This window comes from Brachycentrus maculatus, unplaced genomic scaffold (genome assembly GCF_059751285.1).
Source record: "Brachycentrus maculatus isolate JH-2025_06_01 unplaced genomic scaffold, ASM5975128v1 h1tg000096l, whole genome shotgun sequence".
In the NCBI taxonomy this organism is placed as follows: Eukaryota; Metazoa; Arthropoda; class Insecta; order Trichoptera; family Brachycentridae; genus Brachycentrus; species Brachycentrus maculatus.
In genome coordinates, this window is record NW_028280850.1 from 212805 (window position 1) to 231423 (window position 18619).

The window sequence follows — 18619 nt, forward strand, 5'->3', positions numbered from 1 at the left end:
GCCTCGTCCTAATTTAGGTTTGCGGTGAACTCAAGAATAAATATTAAATAACGACAAGCCTTTAGAAGAGGTAGGTTTTCCTTCATCCCTTGTACTTTGTGATCATCAACTGGTCTGACGAGTTACATAATCAGATAGAAGGGTTGGTTTTCGGATTGTCAAGTTCTTGCGGTCAACGATTTTGATAAAATGATTTTCATCAGAATTTTTTTTTAATCATAATTATTTAAATTAAGTTGTATTTTACTACACAAAATTTTGGGCGTGTCCAAATCAAATCTGTAGTTTTTTTTTTAATATTTTTACATTTTGACAGCTCAACATACATATGTATGAAGATGAACGGGAAAATGGAAGTCTGGGCTGTAATTTTTTTTAAGCTTATATGAAAATATATTTTTAGAATTATTTTAATTTGAGAATCAAGCGATCATCAATAATACTGAATATAAAAAAATATTTTTCTGTGATACACGAAGAAAATGTTATTTGCCCTGCGCTTCGGGTACCAGTCTAGGGTAATATAAAATATATATTCGCTTAAGAAATCAGTAATTTTTTTGTAAATATGTATATCTCGTGAAAACAAATCTTGGTAGGAATTATATATATATATATATTATTACAAACGTAACAAAAACATATGATCTATATAAAAAAAAACTATATATCTAACCTTCATACTATTTTCCGCAGAGATAGGCAGAAAAAAACGTTCTGTTTTCCACACCACTCTGTCTTTGCAAACAATCTTCGCCTATTAAAACTATTCACTTGATCACTTTCAAGTGTACTATTATATAAAGCTTATACTTCATTTATTAATGATAACAAAGATGAAGAAAAAAATGGTCTGGGCATTTACGGCGCTAACGACTATCATAGGCTAGTTTAAGTGAACACTTTACACACTGTAACAAAAAAAATAAAACAGAGAAGTCAAAAAAAAGATAAATAGTTCCTATAATTGGAGATAATCCAGATTTGTGAAATTTTCGGACACACTCAAAATATTTTATAAATAATACATAAACATATACAGGCGTTTTCAAATAAAATTTAAATTTGCATCAAATAACATTTTTGAAAGTTGACACAAAAAAGCATGAAAAACCCCCAGTGAGGATTAAAAAAAAATACGTGTTTGTTGAAAAAAATACAATGAAATGTAATAAATGTAGTATTTTAATAAAGATTTATAACTTTTCATCGTCCTTTGAAGAAAATAAGAGTTCTCCTCTCGTTTTTCGGGGTTTATATCTCATAATTACCTGATTTTTTTCAGGACTCATTACTTAACACGAAAAACTCTTTCTCCAGGCTATTAAGGACACTCCACGATGATTTGGTATCTTCAAACATAATTGAATTAAATTTTCTGCGAGATCCTTTTGCAAAATCTGTTCAATTATATTTTCACCATTCCTTGGTTGTTTTTGCTGGCGGAATTGGGATTGCCTTGTTCTTATTGTGCTTTTTTAATATACATTTTGCGACGTTTTTATGTTGTAATTCTTTCTCTTGTAAAAGGACCCTAAAAGAAACTGAATTAAGATTAGTGACGTGTTTCCGAGTTTGCAGATAAAAGTCGTGATGTGATGACCACGTGACTTTCTTTGTTTTTATTTCACTTTTTGCCATTATTTTTTTTTAAACTTAGAAATTCATGTAGCACATCGCTCACTCCTTTCAACAACGTCATATATAAAAAAAAATGCATAGAAAATGTACTATATGCCAGCAAAAGCGGCATATTTTTAACTAAATATTTACCCGCTACAGGGCAGATAATTTTGCTTATGCATTTGGAGAAAAAACATTCAGGTTTTACCTAAAAAGATTGTATTATATATTTTACATAAAATTGTAAATTACATGTGTATTTTCGAACCCTTATCCGCACCCAATAGCGCATAGGAGGCTTCATCACATAAACCCAGTTTTATCTTGATCGTTAAAACATAAAAGAAAGGTGATCAGCCCTCCGCCTCAGGTATCAGTCCAGGGTAATGTTGAATAAATATTACAGTGAAAAAATCACTAATATTTATTTGATCCCCCCCCCCCCGGTCGAATCGGTCCCGGGACCTTCATACCGGTAGCTGAGCGCGAGGACCATTACACTGCAGAGGCGCATAAATATTTTTTTTTAAAGTTCGACGACGGGCATTACGCAATTGTGTCGCCTACTTTCAAAATCCGCAAGATCCATGTAAGTCGATTTTACGAATAATGACAATTCTCTGGGTAACATTTATGTTTAAAAGATTTGCCTATCTTTACATGAAATATAATGAAATAGAGAATTTTCCCATTATTTAGAAAATTATTCAGTATTTAAAAAAACACGTGACGCAAACCGATAATGACGTCATCTAAATTTTTGACCTATCCCTGCTCTCTGATTGGCCGATATGGGTTAGAAGGCAAGTTCCATGAATATAGCGGAATTTGAAATACAACGCTGTTTTTAAGTATTTTTTAGCAGGGTTTTCAAGTATATAAATATTTTAAACAATAAAACTTACAATTAGCATTCCGATAGAGTATTTATTTTAAAATCTTATATAATTGGGTCTGGCGAATTTTGAAAGTAGGCGACACAATTATTTTAAAAAAAAATTAAAAAGGTTCTTATGATCTTAGACGTTAGTTTTCAATGTCTCGAAGTGTTGTCATGACATGTTTCTTAGAGGCTCGTCTCTGAGAAAAATGTTTCGAATAACGTACGTACTCGTATGTACATATCCGCACAACCCTAATTGCGTTGAAGCTTTTCCTACTGAAATACGTTTTTTTATTACTAGCCTTGTTACTCTCATTGCATAAGCACTCTATTCCATCAGACGACCTAGCCTTAACCGTATTCGTAGGAGAAGTGAATAATTTATGAACGAAGCGAATGAAATAAGCCGAATAAGAGAGATGCGAAGAGTGGCGAATTCTCCTTCTCCCGTGACCCTCCCAGTTCATAACGCTGGCAACGTCCTTACATCCCCTCGACTCTCTCATCATTGGCGGCAATGAAAGTAGAAAGTATGCTCGATACTCGGACGGATTTGTTTATTTTATTGTTTATGAAAGTCCGCCTCCGTGGAGTAATGGTCAGCGAGTTTAGCTACCGTGCAGGAGGTCCCGTGTTCGATTCCCAGGGGGGGGTGAAAATAAATACGAATTAGTGATTTTACACTGTGATATTTATTTAATATTACCCTAAACTGGTTCCTGAAGCGCAAGAGTGATCACCTTGCCTTCATGTAAGTAATGATCAAGATAACACTGCGTCAATTTGATGTAGTGCCCTATGCAGTATTGGATGCGGATAAGGGTTAAAAGTTATGAAAGTAGGGTAGTTTTTTTTTAATTAAACACTTTAATATACCACTTAATGAGTTTTATTTATATATACGACTAGTTTCGAAAACTTACAGATGTTTTCATCTTCTGAAGTTTTAACTTTTACCAGAAGATGAAAACATCTGTAAGTTTTCGAAACTAGTCGCATATATAAATAAAACTCATTCAAGTAGTATATTCAAGTGTTTAATTTTTTTTTAAATAATAAAGATGTCATTCCGCAAAGTTAATGCCGAATCATTAAATAATATAAATTAGGGTAATGTATCACTCCTATAATGAAAAAGTGAAAAATAGGGAAGAAAGAAGTCCAAAGGGCCATAGGTATTAAAAATCAATTGGTGTCAACTTTGTAGGATTTTATAATATGACACTATTATTAAAGATCAAACCTGAATTCTGTTGACATGATTATTTTTTTAAGGAGCTTTCTCAGGATCAACGAGTGAAAAGAAGGGAAGATAGAGGTCCAAAGTGGCATGTGCAAAAATTTATTTTTAAAATTAAAATCGACCTTGAAGGATTTCAAAATAAAGTATTATTAATTTTGATCTTAACCCGAATTCTGATCATGTTTAATTGACTATTATAAAAAAAGTGAAAAGTAGGCAAAGGTCTAAAGCGTCATAGGTAAAAATACATACATTAGTGAATTGGTGTCTACTTTATAAAATTTCGTAATAAAGTGCTATTAATAAAGATAAAACCCATATTCTTATCTTTCAGGGCATTATACAATTTGATGTACATTAACAATAAAAAAATCGTCATATTTGTGCTTGAATACGCAATGTCTTTTTGTTTAACATAAAATATTAAAACCATTTTCTTTATCCACTTCATGTTGAGTGTGTCTAAATACTTGTTTAAAACTCTAGGTTTTCTCCACTAAGGGTTTGAAGAAGAATTGCTTAGTATGAAAATTCACAATATTTCGAGTGTGTCCACAAATCACTAATTCATAAATCTGGGATTCTCTTCCTTCGATATAAATTTGTACGGTTAAACAAATTTATGAGGCGAATGTAGTTGGAAAAAGAAGCAGAGGAAGACCAAGGTAAACCTGGCACAATCAGGTATGTCAAATACTTGAAAGCGGCCAGGTCAGGAATCGTAATAATCGTCGGGTATGTATGAGGAGATGCATGAATGTAGAAGACACAACAGCACAACAGCCATCTATGATTGGATTACGCAAGTTTTTAATTAGCAGAGACCGTTTTGTTTGTATGCAAGATCCAAACCCAGATTATTTACATTTGCAGTTATGATTTTATTATGACCAAGAACATTTACGAATACAATTGATACATTTTTTTTAATTATTGTGTTGATCTTTTAATTGACACAGTTTCACTTCATCAATCAAGTTGTAGGCGAATTTTCTTGTATTTTATTTCCCTAATATGGATCGATGAAAAACGAAATACAAAATCGTAAAAACGAGTCACGTTGAAGGCCTTTGAAAATGTATTTAGATAGTCATTAATCATTGCGAATAACAATTTCAGTGGTAATACGGTTCATCGTATCTTTTCCTTCTATTATATTATATTATAAAATATCCACTCTCTAAAGAATTCGTGGGATTTTTGTTTTAGAAGATTAATGGACGTTACAAAAACTGAGTAGAAACAGATTCCTCGGCTGGATATTGTTTTTTCCCAATGTTCAATTCTTACCTTTTATCTGAATGTCCTTGCGAAAAAACTCTACTTTATAACCAGGGAAAAATAAACCATATATCGCTCACTCCTTTCAACAATGTCATATATCAAAAAAACTTAATTTTTCAGGAAATCGTTTTAAATATTCAAATATATAATCAAATGTATTTAAAATAAATATTCCTTTCATTGAACTTTTAACTGTGCAACAGATCTTTTTAGGTAAAACATGAATGCTTTTTCTCCATTTGAAAAATATCTAGTAAGTATATTTAAAAAAAATGATAAAAAGATACCTTTTCTTCAAAATGCAAAAACAACACTTTCAGCCCTGTAGCGGGTAAATATTAAGTTAAAAATATGCCACTTTTGCTGGGATATATAACCATCAACTTATATCCACACATAACCGTCATAAGAAAGAGGTAAGCATGGTTGAAACATTCTTTGCGATCTTTTTACTTGTTGCATTAATGACTCTGGTCAATAATTTACAACTTAGATTTTGTAACTGGCATGAATATACCTGATCTTTATGCACTTTGCATGGCTAAATTCAAAAACGAAAGCAAAAAATATAGCACGTCAGATTTTTTAGTTATGGATATTTTTAATTTTGATATTGACTTTAGTTTATCTCATTATTTATGTATGAAAAAAATTAATTGATAATGCTTTCATATTCAATATTAATCAGGTAATTTATTTCCACTGTCACTCCATAATTATGAAAACTGTTTTCAAATCCCTTAAACCTTAGACTCTCAGATCCATAACCGGAAACACATTGACGAGACCGAGTGAGGTAATAGCATGTGTTAGACGGAGGATATCGTGAGGTGGGGATGACAACGAAGGCGATACTGGAATGAGCATATAAACAGAATGTCAGAAGACAGACTTCCACGTATTGCCCTTCAAGAAAACCCTGAAGGAGGCAGACCCCCAGGCAGACCTCCAAAAAGGTGGAAAAATAGCAGAGTCAACATCCCAAGAGCGACAGGCGGAGGCACAAACAGATCCTTAGGATCTTCAAAAAGAAGAAAAAGAAGATATTATGTCAATGGATTTAACTTTTATATGATACGCCTAAAATCAGCACCTAAAATTCAACCTTCAAGAGCTTAATGTAATCCCGAGTAATCTCAGCTTTCTAAGACGACGTTAATTTCACATGTTTAAACCTAGGTACTTAATATATTACACATACCTACACGTTTCTTAAGTATCTTAACTGGTGTAGGGTGTTTTTAGAGGTTTGGTTTTTAAACTAACGACATTGTTTCAACCGACTGTAGATTTGACAATCGACAGTTGATTTGAAGTCAGTACGTTTTGCCATTTTACCATAAGTAGACTGAATGACCATTATGCGCGTCGTAGGTTCGGCTTGATCCAATCTTTAAATAATTTTGGTTAAATGGCTATGTCAATAAGCAGAATTGCTAAATTCAGTGTAGAGAAAACTCAGAAGCCTTTGTCGAGACCCCGTTACATCTATTGTGTTTTATGGGCAGATGGAATCATTGACCCATATTTTTTTTAACGATGCCGGCCAGTATGTTACGGTCAATGTAGAGCCATGATAACTGACTTCTTCGTACCTCAGTTAAATGACGTTGATGTGACATAGCTATGGTTTCAACAAGATGGCGCAACATGCCACATAGCGGATGCAACTATTAATTTATTGTAGGAAAAATTTGGTGAGCGTATAATTTCACGTAATGGGCCTGTTAACTGGCCTCCACAATCGTGTGATCTCACACCACTAGATTACATTCTTTGAGAGTTTGTCACGTTTGTGTCAGGTTCGTGTGACGTTTCACTAGTTTATGCTGATAAACCAGAGACGTTGGACCACTTGGATGTCAAAATTTGCCATGTTATTGCCGATATACGGCCCAATTTGCTCGATAAAGTTACCGAAAATTGACGATTGCACTTCATTTGAGCTAGCCGTGGCACTTATATGCCCGAAATCATATTGAAATAATTTTTTTTACCCCTATCCGCACCCGATGATGCATAGGGCACTGCATCATATAAATTCAGTGTCATATTGATCATTAACACATGAAGGAAAGGTAATATTGGGTTAATTTGAAAAAAATATTATAGTGAAAAAATCACTTATATTTATTTTACTCCCCCTGGGAATCGAACCCGGAACCTCCAGTACGGTAGCTCAGCGTGTTGATCATTACACTACGGCAGCAGACAAACAAGAATGGCATAAAATTATCTATTAAATAAAGCCAAAGACATTAACATTATTTTAAATTTTGTTTTGTTGGTGAGATGAAAAGAAGTTTTTTATTAAGCAGAAACTTTTATATTAGTATGTGAGGTCCGAATCCTGGATTATACTCACAAACGCGAGAAACGCCAGAAATAATCCTTTTTTTATTATTTTGGGTTATAATTTGTCCAGTTAATAATAATATTATAATATTAATAATAATATTATAATCCAGGATTCGGACCTCACATACTAATATAAGAGTTTCTGCTCAATAAAAAGCTTCTTTTTTAGCGTGAGTGTTTTTGCCTCGAATTTTCACTCATGAATTACATGAAATTATAGTTACTTTAAACATAAATAGTAAATCCACTCACGAGTAGGCATAGGCTATGAAACTTAAAAAGTTGGAGCCTGAGAAGGGTCATAATAAGCGGTGTTGCATAAGCCCTAGCTAAATTTCAGAGTAACTTGGACGTTAGGTAATTAAAAAAACAGCTTCTTTTCATCTCACCAATAGATGTCTCTAGTGAAGTTCTAGTGATTTAACAACTATTTTTTTCACTTTGAAATTGTATTTCTCGAAAAAGCATCCTCTTTATACATACGAACGTAATTTAAGATTATCTATACATTTGTCAGAACATACTTCTCATTCTTCCACGTGATAAGGTAAAACAAAGATGGGTACCTACATCCATATATACCCACGACTGATTTATTATAATCTTCTTCACCATCCGTCTACTGGTAAACGGTTTTTAAAAAAAGTACCGTGGCACTTTATCAAAAAACACCACTAACAAAAAAGTGTTGCATAATCAGGTTCCGATTTACTTACGCAAAGCCTTCAGGATTAAATGAAAATTCATGAAAATTTTCCCGCTTTGAGATTAGTTTCTAGATGTTCCCGTGAAATTCCCGGATATATTTATGTAATTGTACTGACAGCAAAATGGTACAATGCAAAAGGGTGTTTGAATTTTATAGAAATATTTTTGTCATCTCAGCAAATATGAATAAGAATATGGAAGTCTAGGCATTTACGGAGCTTATGAAGGTCATAAAGGCTGGTTTAAGTGATTATTTTACACATGTGTAACACTTACCAATTCTACCCATGGTTGACAACCATACTAATTAATTCTTGGAACTTCTAAACATATATAGTTTAAATTCTAAACATAGTGCTTGGATTCACTAGAATTTCACTAGAGACATCTATGGTGAGATGACTAAAGTATTGGGACACATAAAAATTCAATTTTCATGATATAGTACATTCCCGATTTTCCGGGGTATTGTAAACACGGAATCGGATTATCCGGTTCAATTGAGTCGTTGAACAAATATTTCATAAAAACCAAAATATTTTACAATAGCATTGGTGATAGTAGCAGAGGAAGGTTAAAGAAAACTTGATCAAGTATTTCAAAAATTTGTTTGGTCAAGAGCCCAAGTACTTGGAGTGTATGTACATATAAGAAGATGTATGAATGTGTAAGAGGCGAAGATTCTGAGAAAAAACAGATTCGTGTGGCGTCCTATTTTCTAAGCGGCGTGATGGTTAGTATGATTTTAGATGTATGTTTTATTTCTCTTTCTTTACATTTATATTCATGTCTATCGTAAGATATCGATTTAAAAATATATATATAACATTTATTTCAATTAAATCTAAAAATATTTTTTGCTTAAAATATAAAATGACTGTTGGAGACAGAAAAGTCCGACACAGAAATATATGTAACTAGTTAAGGAAGATCGTAGGATATCGTAGAATATCTACCGTAGGATCGAGGGATTTTTGCACCATCCATCCCGGAATATCGGGAATGTGTTTTTGAGCATTTATAGGATAATTTTTTTGAAGAGTGGTCTAATTTTAGCAGGGTTTAGACCACGTATTTCGCTGAAAATCGTAGGATCGTGTTATTTTATTAAGGTGATAAGACACGCAGTTGTTTGCCCACTAAGATCAAATTATCAAGGGTCGTTACACCCGCGGCCGCTTGATTTATGCCCCACACACCCTTCTACGCGCTTCCCCTACATTCCCACCGCAATGTTGAGATAATTGGCTTAAACGTTTGAATCTAGTTAAATCGTCAGTCTCGACGCCGAATCAGGGTGAAGTTGCTTTTGCTTTTGAATGAACAGAGATTTTGCCAAGGGCGTGATTTATTAATGCAATCATACACTTTTAAATATATATATATATATATATATATATATATATATATATATATATATATATATATATATATATATATATATATATATATATAAATATATATATATATATATATATATATATATATATATATATATATATATATATATATATATATATATATATATATATATATATATATATATATATATATATATATATATATATATATATATATATATATATATATATATATATATATATATATATATATATATATATATTTCTAAGTATGTGTAATTTTATATATAACACCATAATTTTTATAATATTGTTATCTAGGGCAGATGGCAAAAGTGTCGCATTTTATTTATTAATAATATTTAATTTATCATATTTTCACAACCTATTTTTCATTACTTCACAAGCATTTTCATAAATATTTTACTTAAAATTGTAAATAAAAAACACTTGTGTTTTACCACTTAAGTTATATTTATTTCTATTTAACGACTTATTTAGGACGCTTCAGATGTTTTCATATTCGGGTCTAAATATTAATCTAGTCGTTAAAATAAAAATAAATATAACCTAATTGTTTTTCATTTACAGCTTTATCGTGTCTTACCACAAAGTGAATGCCAATACAAAACTATAAATAAAATACACATTATATCGTCACAACCATATGAAATATTTGATTCTTACCTTTTTCATTCTTTATTATGATCGCATTGATAGGAATGCGATCATAATAATGTTAATATTATTTTAATATTTTCATTGCTTCATAAACATTTTCATATACATATTATATCGTCCCAACTATCGATATACATATATTGTTCTTACCTTTCCTGAAAACTTCTCCCGTGACCTTTTCATTATTTATTATGATCAAATTGCTTTATTAAAGATTTTTAATATTTTCATTGCTTCATAAGCATTTTCATATACATATTATATCGTCCCAACTATTAATATATATTGTTCTTACCTCATTCCTGCCAACTTCTCCGTGACCATTTTTTTCATTCTTTATTATGATTGTATTGCTATTTTGAAGATTTTCAATATTTTTATTTCTTCATAAACCTTGTCATATACATATTATACTGTTCCAACTATCACTTTATAATGTTCTTACCTCTTTCCTGGAAATTTCTCTCGCGACCTTTTTTTCACTCTTTATTATAATCGCATCACTATTTTAAAGATTTTTTAAATATTTTCATCGCTTCATAAGTATTTTCATATACATAATATATTGTCACAATTTCAAAAATATTTTTTTACCTCTTTCCTGGAAACATTTCTACTGACCTTTTATTCATTCTTTTTTATGATCGCATCTTTATTTCAAAGATTTTTCATATTTTCATTGCTTCACAGCTATTTTCTTATCCATATTATACCGTCACAACTATTTAAAAATAAAATTTTCTTACCTCTTTCCTGAAAACTTCTCTGGTGATATTTTTTTTCATTCGTTATTATAAAAATCCGCCTCCATCGTGTAATGGTCAGCACGCTCGGCTACTGTTTTGGAGGACCCGGGCTCGATTCCCAAGGGGGGTAAAATAAATATAAGTGATTTTGTTCACGGTAATATTTATTCAATATTACCATTGACTGGTACCTGAGGCGGAGGGCTGATCACCTTTCCTTCATTTGTAAACGATCAAGATAACACTGCGTTAATATGACACAGTGCCCTATGCACCATTGGGGTGCGGATAAGGGTTTTATTATTATTATTATTATTATTATGATTGCATTGTTGCTTTATTGATTTTAAATATTTTCATTGTTTTGCTAGCATTTTTACATTAAAATATTAGAAATGTATTTTTAAATTTTATTTTGTTTCTGTTAAATCAGGTTGGGCCACAATAACACATAGCTAGAAAATGCTAGTTTAAAAATTATAATTAAAAGTGATAATTCATAACATTTTGAGTGTGTCCAAATACTTGTTCACAAAATCTGGATTATCTCCAATTACAGGAGTTATTTTCATATTATTTTTTTACATCTCATCAAAGATGAAGAAGAATATGGAAGTCTGGGCATTTACGGGGCTGACGACCGTCATAGGCTGGTTTAAGTGATCACTTTACACACGTGTAACATTCACCAATTCTACCCATTATTGACAGCCACACTACTCAAATTCTTGGAAGTTCTATATATATATGAACCAATTTAGAAACTTTGTTCTTGAATCACTAGAACTTCACTAGAGACATCTATTGGTGAGATGTAAAAAAAAAAAAAATAAAAAAAAAATTCATAATAATAATGTGATAATTCATATTTAAAAAGGTGTATGTTTGCAGTATGATTAATAGCGCCACCGCACTAATGTCATTTTTAAATGGAATTAAAATTGGAACAGATATTGCTTACTCAATTTCTTTCCTTTTAGATGATCGTTTAGTAAATTAAAAAAAAAAACAATACATTCTCTTCAAAATGCAAAAACAACACTTTCTGCCCCGTAGCGGGTAAATATTAAGTTTGAAATATGCCGATTTTGCTAGAAAATTTACGATTTTTGATTTATGACGTTGTTGAAAAGAGTGAGCGATAGGTGAATAATAAATAACATAGTTGCTTAAAATATCACTTTTAAATAACATATTATGTAATTATCATCAAACAGATACTAACCTTATATTACGTAGGTACGTAAACAATTTATTGGCATATAAAACGCAACTATCCATTCAGTTACGAGTATATTACGATATTTTATTATTTTTTCAAATTGATGCCAGTACGGTAGATTACCGGCATCAATTTGAAAAATATGGAATGAAAATAGGAACGGGTTAGTGAATAATAAATTACACAGTTGTTTAAAATATCACTTTTTAATAACATGTTATGTAATTATCATCAAGCAGATACCAACCTTACATTCCGTAGGTACATAAACAATTTATTGGCATATAAAAAGTAACTATCCATTCAGTTACGAGTAAATTACGATATTTTATTATTTTTTCAAATTAATGCCAGTACGGTAGATTACCGGCATCAATTTGAAAAAATATGGAACGAAAATTGGAACGGGTTAGTGAATAATAAATTACACAGTTGTTTAAAATATCACTTTTTAATAACATGTTATGTAATTATCATCAAGCAGATACTAACCTCATATTATGTAGGAATAAAATATAGTTTTATGACATAAATGTGAAAATGTTTAATTGTTTTTTTTTAACATAACTGTTTTTTTTTTGTTAAAGTGATGTAATTTTTATTATTGTTCATGTTACTATTGTTTGTTATATCATTTTTTATATGTTAGCTGTACAATTCAAACAAAAAAAACAATTTATTGGCATAAAGCAACATTCCATTCAGTTACAAGTATATTACGATATTTTATTATTTTTTCAAATTGATGCCAGGGCGGTAGATTCCCGGCATCATTTTTTTTTTAAAATGGAATGAAAATAGGAACGGGCTAGTGAATAATAAATAACACATTTGTTTGAAATATCACTTTTTAATAACACGTTATGTAATTATCATCAATCAGATACCAACCTTACATTCCGTAGGTACATAAACAATTTATTGGCATATAAAAAGTAACTATCCATTCAGTTACGAGTAAATTACGATATTTTATTATTTTTTCAAATTAATGCCAGTACGGTAGATTACCGGCATCAATTTGAAAAAATATGGAACGAAAATTGGAACGGGTTAGTGAATAATAAATTACACAGTTGTTTAAAATATCACTTTTTAATAACATGTTATGTAATTATCATCAAGCAGATACCAACCTTACAATACGTAGGTACATAAACAATTTATGGGCATATAAAAAGCAACTATCCTTTCAGTTAAGAGTATACTATTTTAGCAGTCTTACTGATCATTTGATATTGCGAAATTCTAGTCATTCATACATTATATTACATATTCGACGTATGTATTTACAATTTATTCAATATCCACAACTTACATTTATTTTTAAGTAACCATTTTTACTTTCTTGTCTTGCATTCGAGACAAAACTGCTATATAAAAAATACTCTCCAAATTACGATTTTTTTACAACATTTCAAAATTATTTTACAACATATATTTTTAAATAATTCATATGTAAAAATTTACATTTAAATGACAAATAATAACCCAGTTACTTACGTCTACGGTAATTACAATTATTTTACATTATTTATACATTACAAAATAAAACATTATCAAAGTATAAAACTAGTAAATGTAATGTAATGTGTATATCAGAAGTCATTCAATACAATTTGTGTAAATAAGCTAAGAATTATCTGAGATATTTTTTTTTCAAAAAAAATCAAATTTGAAGAAAAATATGCGTTTAATGAAAATTACGAGTAAAATGAGTTACTTTTTATTTTTTATTAAAATTTAAAAATAAAAATTAAATGGATGAATTATTAAAAGATGATATGAAATGGAATTTTTCGTGTGTTTTATGAGTCATACAACGAACTTCTTTGTGCTAAATAAAATAAGCTGGTAAAATTTCTGAAAGGTGAAAAGCTTTGTATTTTGTAAAAAACATAAAATAATGGTTTCTTTGGGTACCTTACACATCCTTTGAAATTAAATAAACCTACATGTATGTATGATACGAGTATATGCGAAAAAGGGAAAAGTCTCTATATGAATTATGCGGGTGAACGTTTAATTTACTTTGAAGGAATTAAAGTTAATAAAGGGTTGCAAACTTTTAATTGAAAAAATAAATGTCTCACTAGACAGTTGGTAGAAAACATAATTTATTTATAATAATAAATTTATAAAACAGTTAAAGTTTAAAATTAAAATAATATAAAGCAAAATAAAAATGTTATTTTAAATTGATTTGGCATTAACCATGTGGAACATGGCGATTCAGATATATTTTTTTAAATCATTTGTAAAAGACCACTTTTTGAGTTTATTAATGTAACACATTGCACTGTTAATTTGTTTAATTTCGTAGGACGCAACTGACAAGAGTGAAAAAGAAGCTGGAACCACACGAAAAGTAAATAAAAGTGGTATTTAACAAGTCTTTTATTTTTTATGTAAAACAATACTCGCACTTTGCTTCTACGGTTCAAATAACTTAGTAGTATAGCTTTTAATGTAATATCTTTTTTATTCATTTTATTTTTCTTTACTACAACCCTTGAGTTGAAGCGTTCAAGCTTTTCATATATCATACAAAGAAGAAATGAAAGTTTGAGCATTACAAAAAATAATTAAGGGAAATCATAGTTTCTACACTCAAATAAAATAAAGTGTAAAATGAGGTGATGTTATATTAATTAATTTACTTGCATATAAGTTAAGGTTTCAACAAAATAGGGTTTAAATATACTATACAAAAAAAAAAATTATTATACGGGCTAGAATTACTATTTTTTTTAAATCAGGTATTTATTTAAAACTGAATTTTTATGATTGAATTGAATGATGAATTTTCGATTGATAATTGGATTGTGTAGAATTATTTTTTTTTTCTACATTTTATTTTATTTTTTTATTCGCAAACTTTTTGACCTCCCTTTGCTGTACATATTTTATAGTTCTTATAATACAATTTTCATAGCTAGCAAAAACTAAATATCTTCTCTCTGAATGAAAAATCGATGAATTTTATTGTTTATAATATTTACATTTAGGAAAAGGTGAGTTATGTATTGTATTTTTTTTTTTAATTACAAGCCAACAATAAACTTATACATTTTCTGTCATCAACTATAAAAACATCGACAAACATCAACTACGTAAAATAAATCTCAAATGACCAAGATATTGAAATAAAGTGTAATGACTACTAAGATAAAATATCGTTAGATATGGCCAAGTGATGAAGTCAGTTTAGTTAAGTACAAATTTTGACACTAATCCTGAATTTTGGGAAAATCTCTCCAGACCGACTGAGCTAAAATCGTAATACTGTAAAAAATGTTACGATGCAATTTATTTTTTATGTCTAAATATAATTTTAAATAAACTTATTTTATTCCAACAAAAAGCCTTATATTACGCTATAATCACAATCATAAGCTTACCTCATAAATTATTTTTGCAAAATGTTAATATTACTTTACAACCTACGTATAAATATTCAATATTTAGAATCCAGTTTTATATTCTATTTTACAAAAGAAAATATGTTGAAATTTACATTAAGTTCTATCAATCATAGTTTTTTTAGAAATGTGTATAAATTTACGTACAATAGTTTTTGTGATATAATACAACAGCTATGCTTATACATTTTATTGAAAGAAAACTTGCCAAGGTTGTGAATTTAGAATGCCTAAATCCTATAATATGAAAGACACAACCATACTGAATTTTTTTTTTTATAAAACAAATAAAATCAAAAAAATAAACAAAAAATACTAAGACGTTTTCTACTTGTTATTAAATGTGAAAAAAATAAGAATGTTTTCATTTGTTATAAAATTTAAGTAAAAAAAAATATAAATGATTTAGCAGTTCTTCTAACTGAGAAGTTAACTAATTGATATTGAAGATACGGCCATTATTTATGCGGGCTACAAACGGGGAAATATTTTCACGAATGCATATAGCCCAGGATCCGTTTTGTCTATATCTTTTAGCGTTGTCTATGGTGTTTCTCTATCTTTTAGTGTTGTCAATCTGTTTGCCTCTGCCATATCGCTCACTTCTTTCAAGAACGTCATAAATCAAAAATCGTAAATTTTCAGTTGTGCATGTTTTCAGAATGCCCAGAAAATGTACTATATCCCAGCAAAAGAGATAAAGCAAATTTTTTAACTTAATATTTACCCGCTACAGGGCAGAAAATGTTGTTTTTGCATTTTGAAGAAAAGGTATTGTTTAGTTATTTTTTTTAAATATAATAAATATTTTTCAGATGGAGAAAAAACCTTCAGGTTTTACCTAAAAAGATCTGTTGCACAGTAAAAAGTTCAATAAGCGGCTTGATAGTTATTTTTAATACATTGTATTATATTTTAAAACTTTAAAAACGTTCACCTGAAAAATCAAGTTTTTTGATTTATGACGTTCTTGAAAGGAGTGAGCGATATGTAATAGTGTTGCGTGATTTCGTTATTTTTATTTCCAATTAATCACGGTGAAGTTACTTTTTATAATGTCGAAAGGTTGGTAATTCTTACTTTATCTACGGTTGCCAGGTTGCAATTGTGAAAATACCGGTTTGTTGGCTATATACGTTTGTAATAACATTCGTATAGATGAACCAGCCATCACAGATGTTGATTTAAGTTTTTATACAATTAAAAGATTTGTATTAACGTTTTATTATTCGTTGAAATTTTATTGAAACCATAAGATTTTTGAAAGTTTTTCATCCTAAAAAATTTTAATTTTTTTTAGCCTCAACTTAATATTTTGATAGTGTAATTATGAATATTGATGAAAATAATGAACAAGAGTATTGAATGATTTAAGGGACTACATCGATAGGCTGATGATCCAAGACCCCAGAAAGTGGATCCGGATGTTCCGAAGCTGTAATCGTTTTCTGTAACAAAGGTTAACTTCATAGGATAAAATCGTCTAACTTGGTATCAAATATATCTCAACAAAGACGAAAATGTTTTGTTGAGGTAATATGGAAGTCTGGGTGCACTCCGTTTAGGTGTTTGCTTTATGCAAATGAACCATTCTGTAAATATTAAGTCTGATTCTTATGAACTTATAAACTGTCCCCTAAACTCCTTACATGATCCTACTCCCTGTTTCTCTGGTTAATAATGTTAAAAAATGATGAATATCAAATTATTTTGTATTATTTTTGTGTAATGGTCAGCACGCTCAGCTACCGTTCTGGAGGTCCCGGGTTCGATTCCCAGGGGGGTCAAATAAATATTACAGATTTTTTCACTGTAATATTTATTCAATATTACCCTGGACTGGTACCTGAAGCGGAGGACTGATCACCTTTCTTTTATGTGCGAGATAACACTGCGTTTATATGAGGCAGTGCCCTATGCACCATTGGGGTGCAGATAAGGGCTTTATTATTTTTTTTACTAATATTCTTCATATTTTGTAATGCATCCATCTAACATAAGTCAGAATTCCAAAAAAAAAAAGGATTTTTAATTACTGCATACTATTTTTTTTTGTTTATTTCAATATGAAGACTTTTTCAGGTCTAATTCGATAGATAAACTACAATTATTATTTCTTCTATGTCGTTTATTATTGACGTTTCTTAAAACCAGTCTACCAGGGAATCGGAATCAGACTTAAAATGACCGAATAAAATTTTTGTAATTAATTTAAAACGAATTCAAATTAATAATGACTGAAAAAAGGCTCTTGTAGCTAATACTATCGACTAAAATATATCGAGTAAAATTTTTCTTCATATTCAAATAAGAAACAATAACAAAAAAAAAACAGATTGCCGAGAAATTGCTATAGTACATACCTGCATTCTTCCATTCTTTTGTCTCGTAATCACCAACCACGTTGTTTTCTGCAGAAAGCTGTTTCCAATTTTTCCGATTTTCTAAAAATATATGGAATATCATAATAAAATTGTTAGTACTATCTACGTACGTTCAATTTACAATGATTAAAGAAAACACTTGTTTTATACCACTTGAGTTTTTATTAAAGACTACATATTTCAGGAGTTAAACTTCCATCATTCAGGTCTGTATAGTAACTTAAATATAAAATATAAAATTGTTCTATAAATAAGGAGAGGGGAAAGTTAGGGAAAGAGGGTAACTCAAGGGGAGGAGTTTGAAAACAAAGGAAAAATGGAAAGCAAAAGTGAAGAATCTTGAAACAATATATTATTTAATAAATTATTTTTAGAATTTAGGTTTTTTTTGGATTTCTAAATTTTCAAAATAATTCATAATTTGGTCTTTATGTAGAACAAGGAGTAATAATAAACAAGGTGTAATTGTTTCACATAAAGGCCAAATTATGAATTATTTAGAAAATTTAGAAATCCAAAAAAAACCTAAATTCTAATAATAATGTATTAAATAACATATTGTTTCAAAATTTTTCACCTATGCTTTCCATTTTTCCTTTGTTTTCAAACTCCGCCCCTTGACTAACCCCCTTCCCGTAACTTTCCCCTCTCCTTATTTTTAGAACAATTTTTTATTTTTTATTTATGGTCTGACCCCCGACTCG

General features: G+C 29.8%; 1 protein-coding gene across 2 annotated transcripts in view; it reads right to left on the reverse strand.

Annotated features, from left to right (window-relative positions):
* Nucleotides 1–16694: 16694 nt before the first annotated feature.
* The window catches only part of LOC148310420 (lachesin-like), a 30830-nt gene continuing 28905 nt past the window's right edge, over nt 16695–18619 (reverse strand). For both annotated transcript variants that reach the window (XM_088258446.1, XM_088258447.1), the window contains exons 9-10: nt 17895–17975; nt 16695–16979 (exon numbers count right to left, since the gene is read on the reverse strand). In XM_088258446.1, coding sequence (XP_088114572.1) covers nt 16834–16979; nt 17895–17975 — 227 coding nt within the window. In that variant the 3' untranslated portion in view covers nt 16695–16833. The remainder of the gene's footprint in view (nt 16980–17894; nt 17976–18619) is intronic.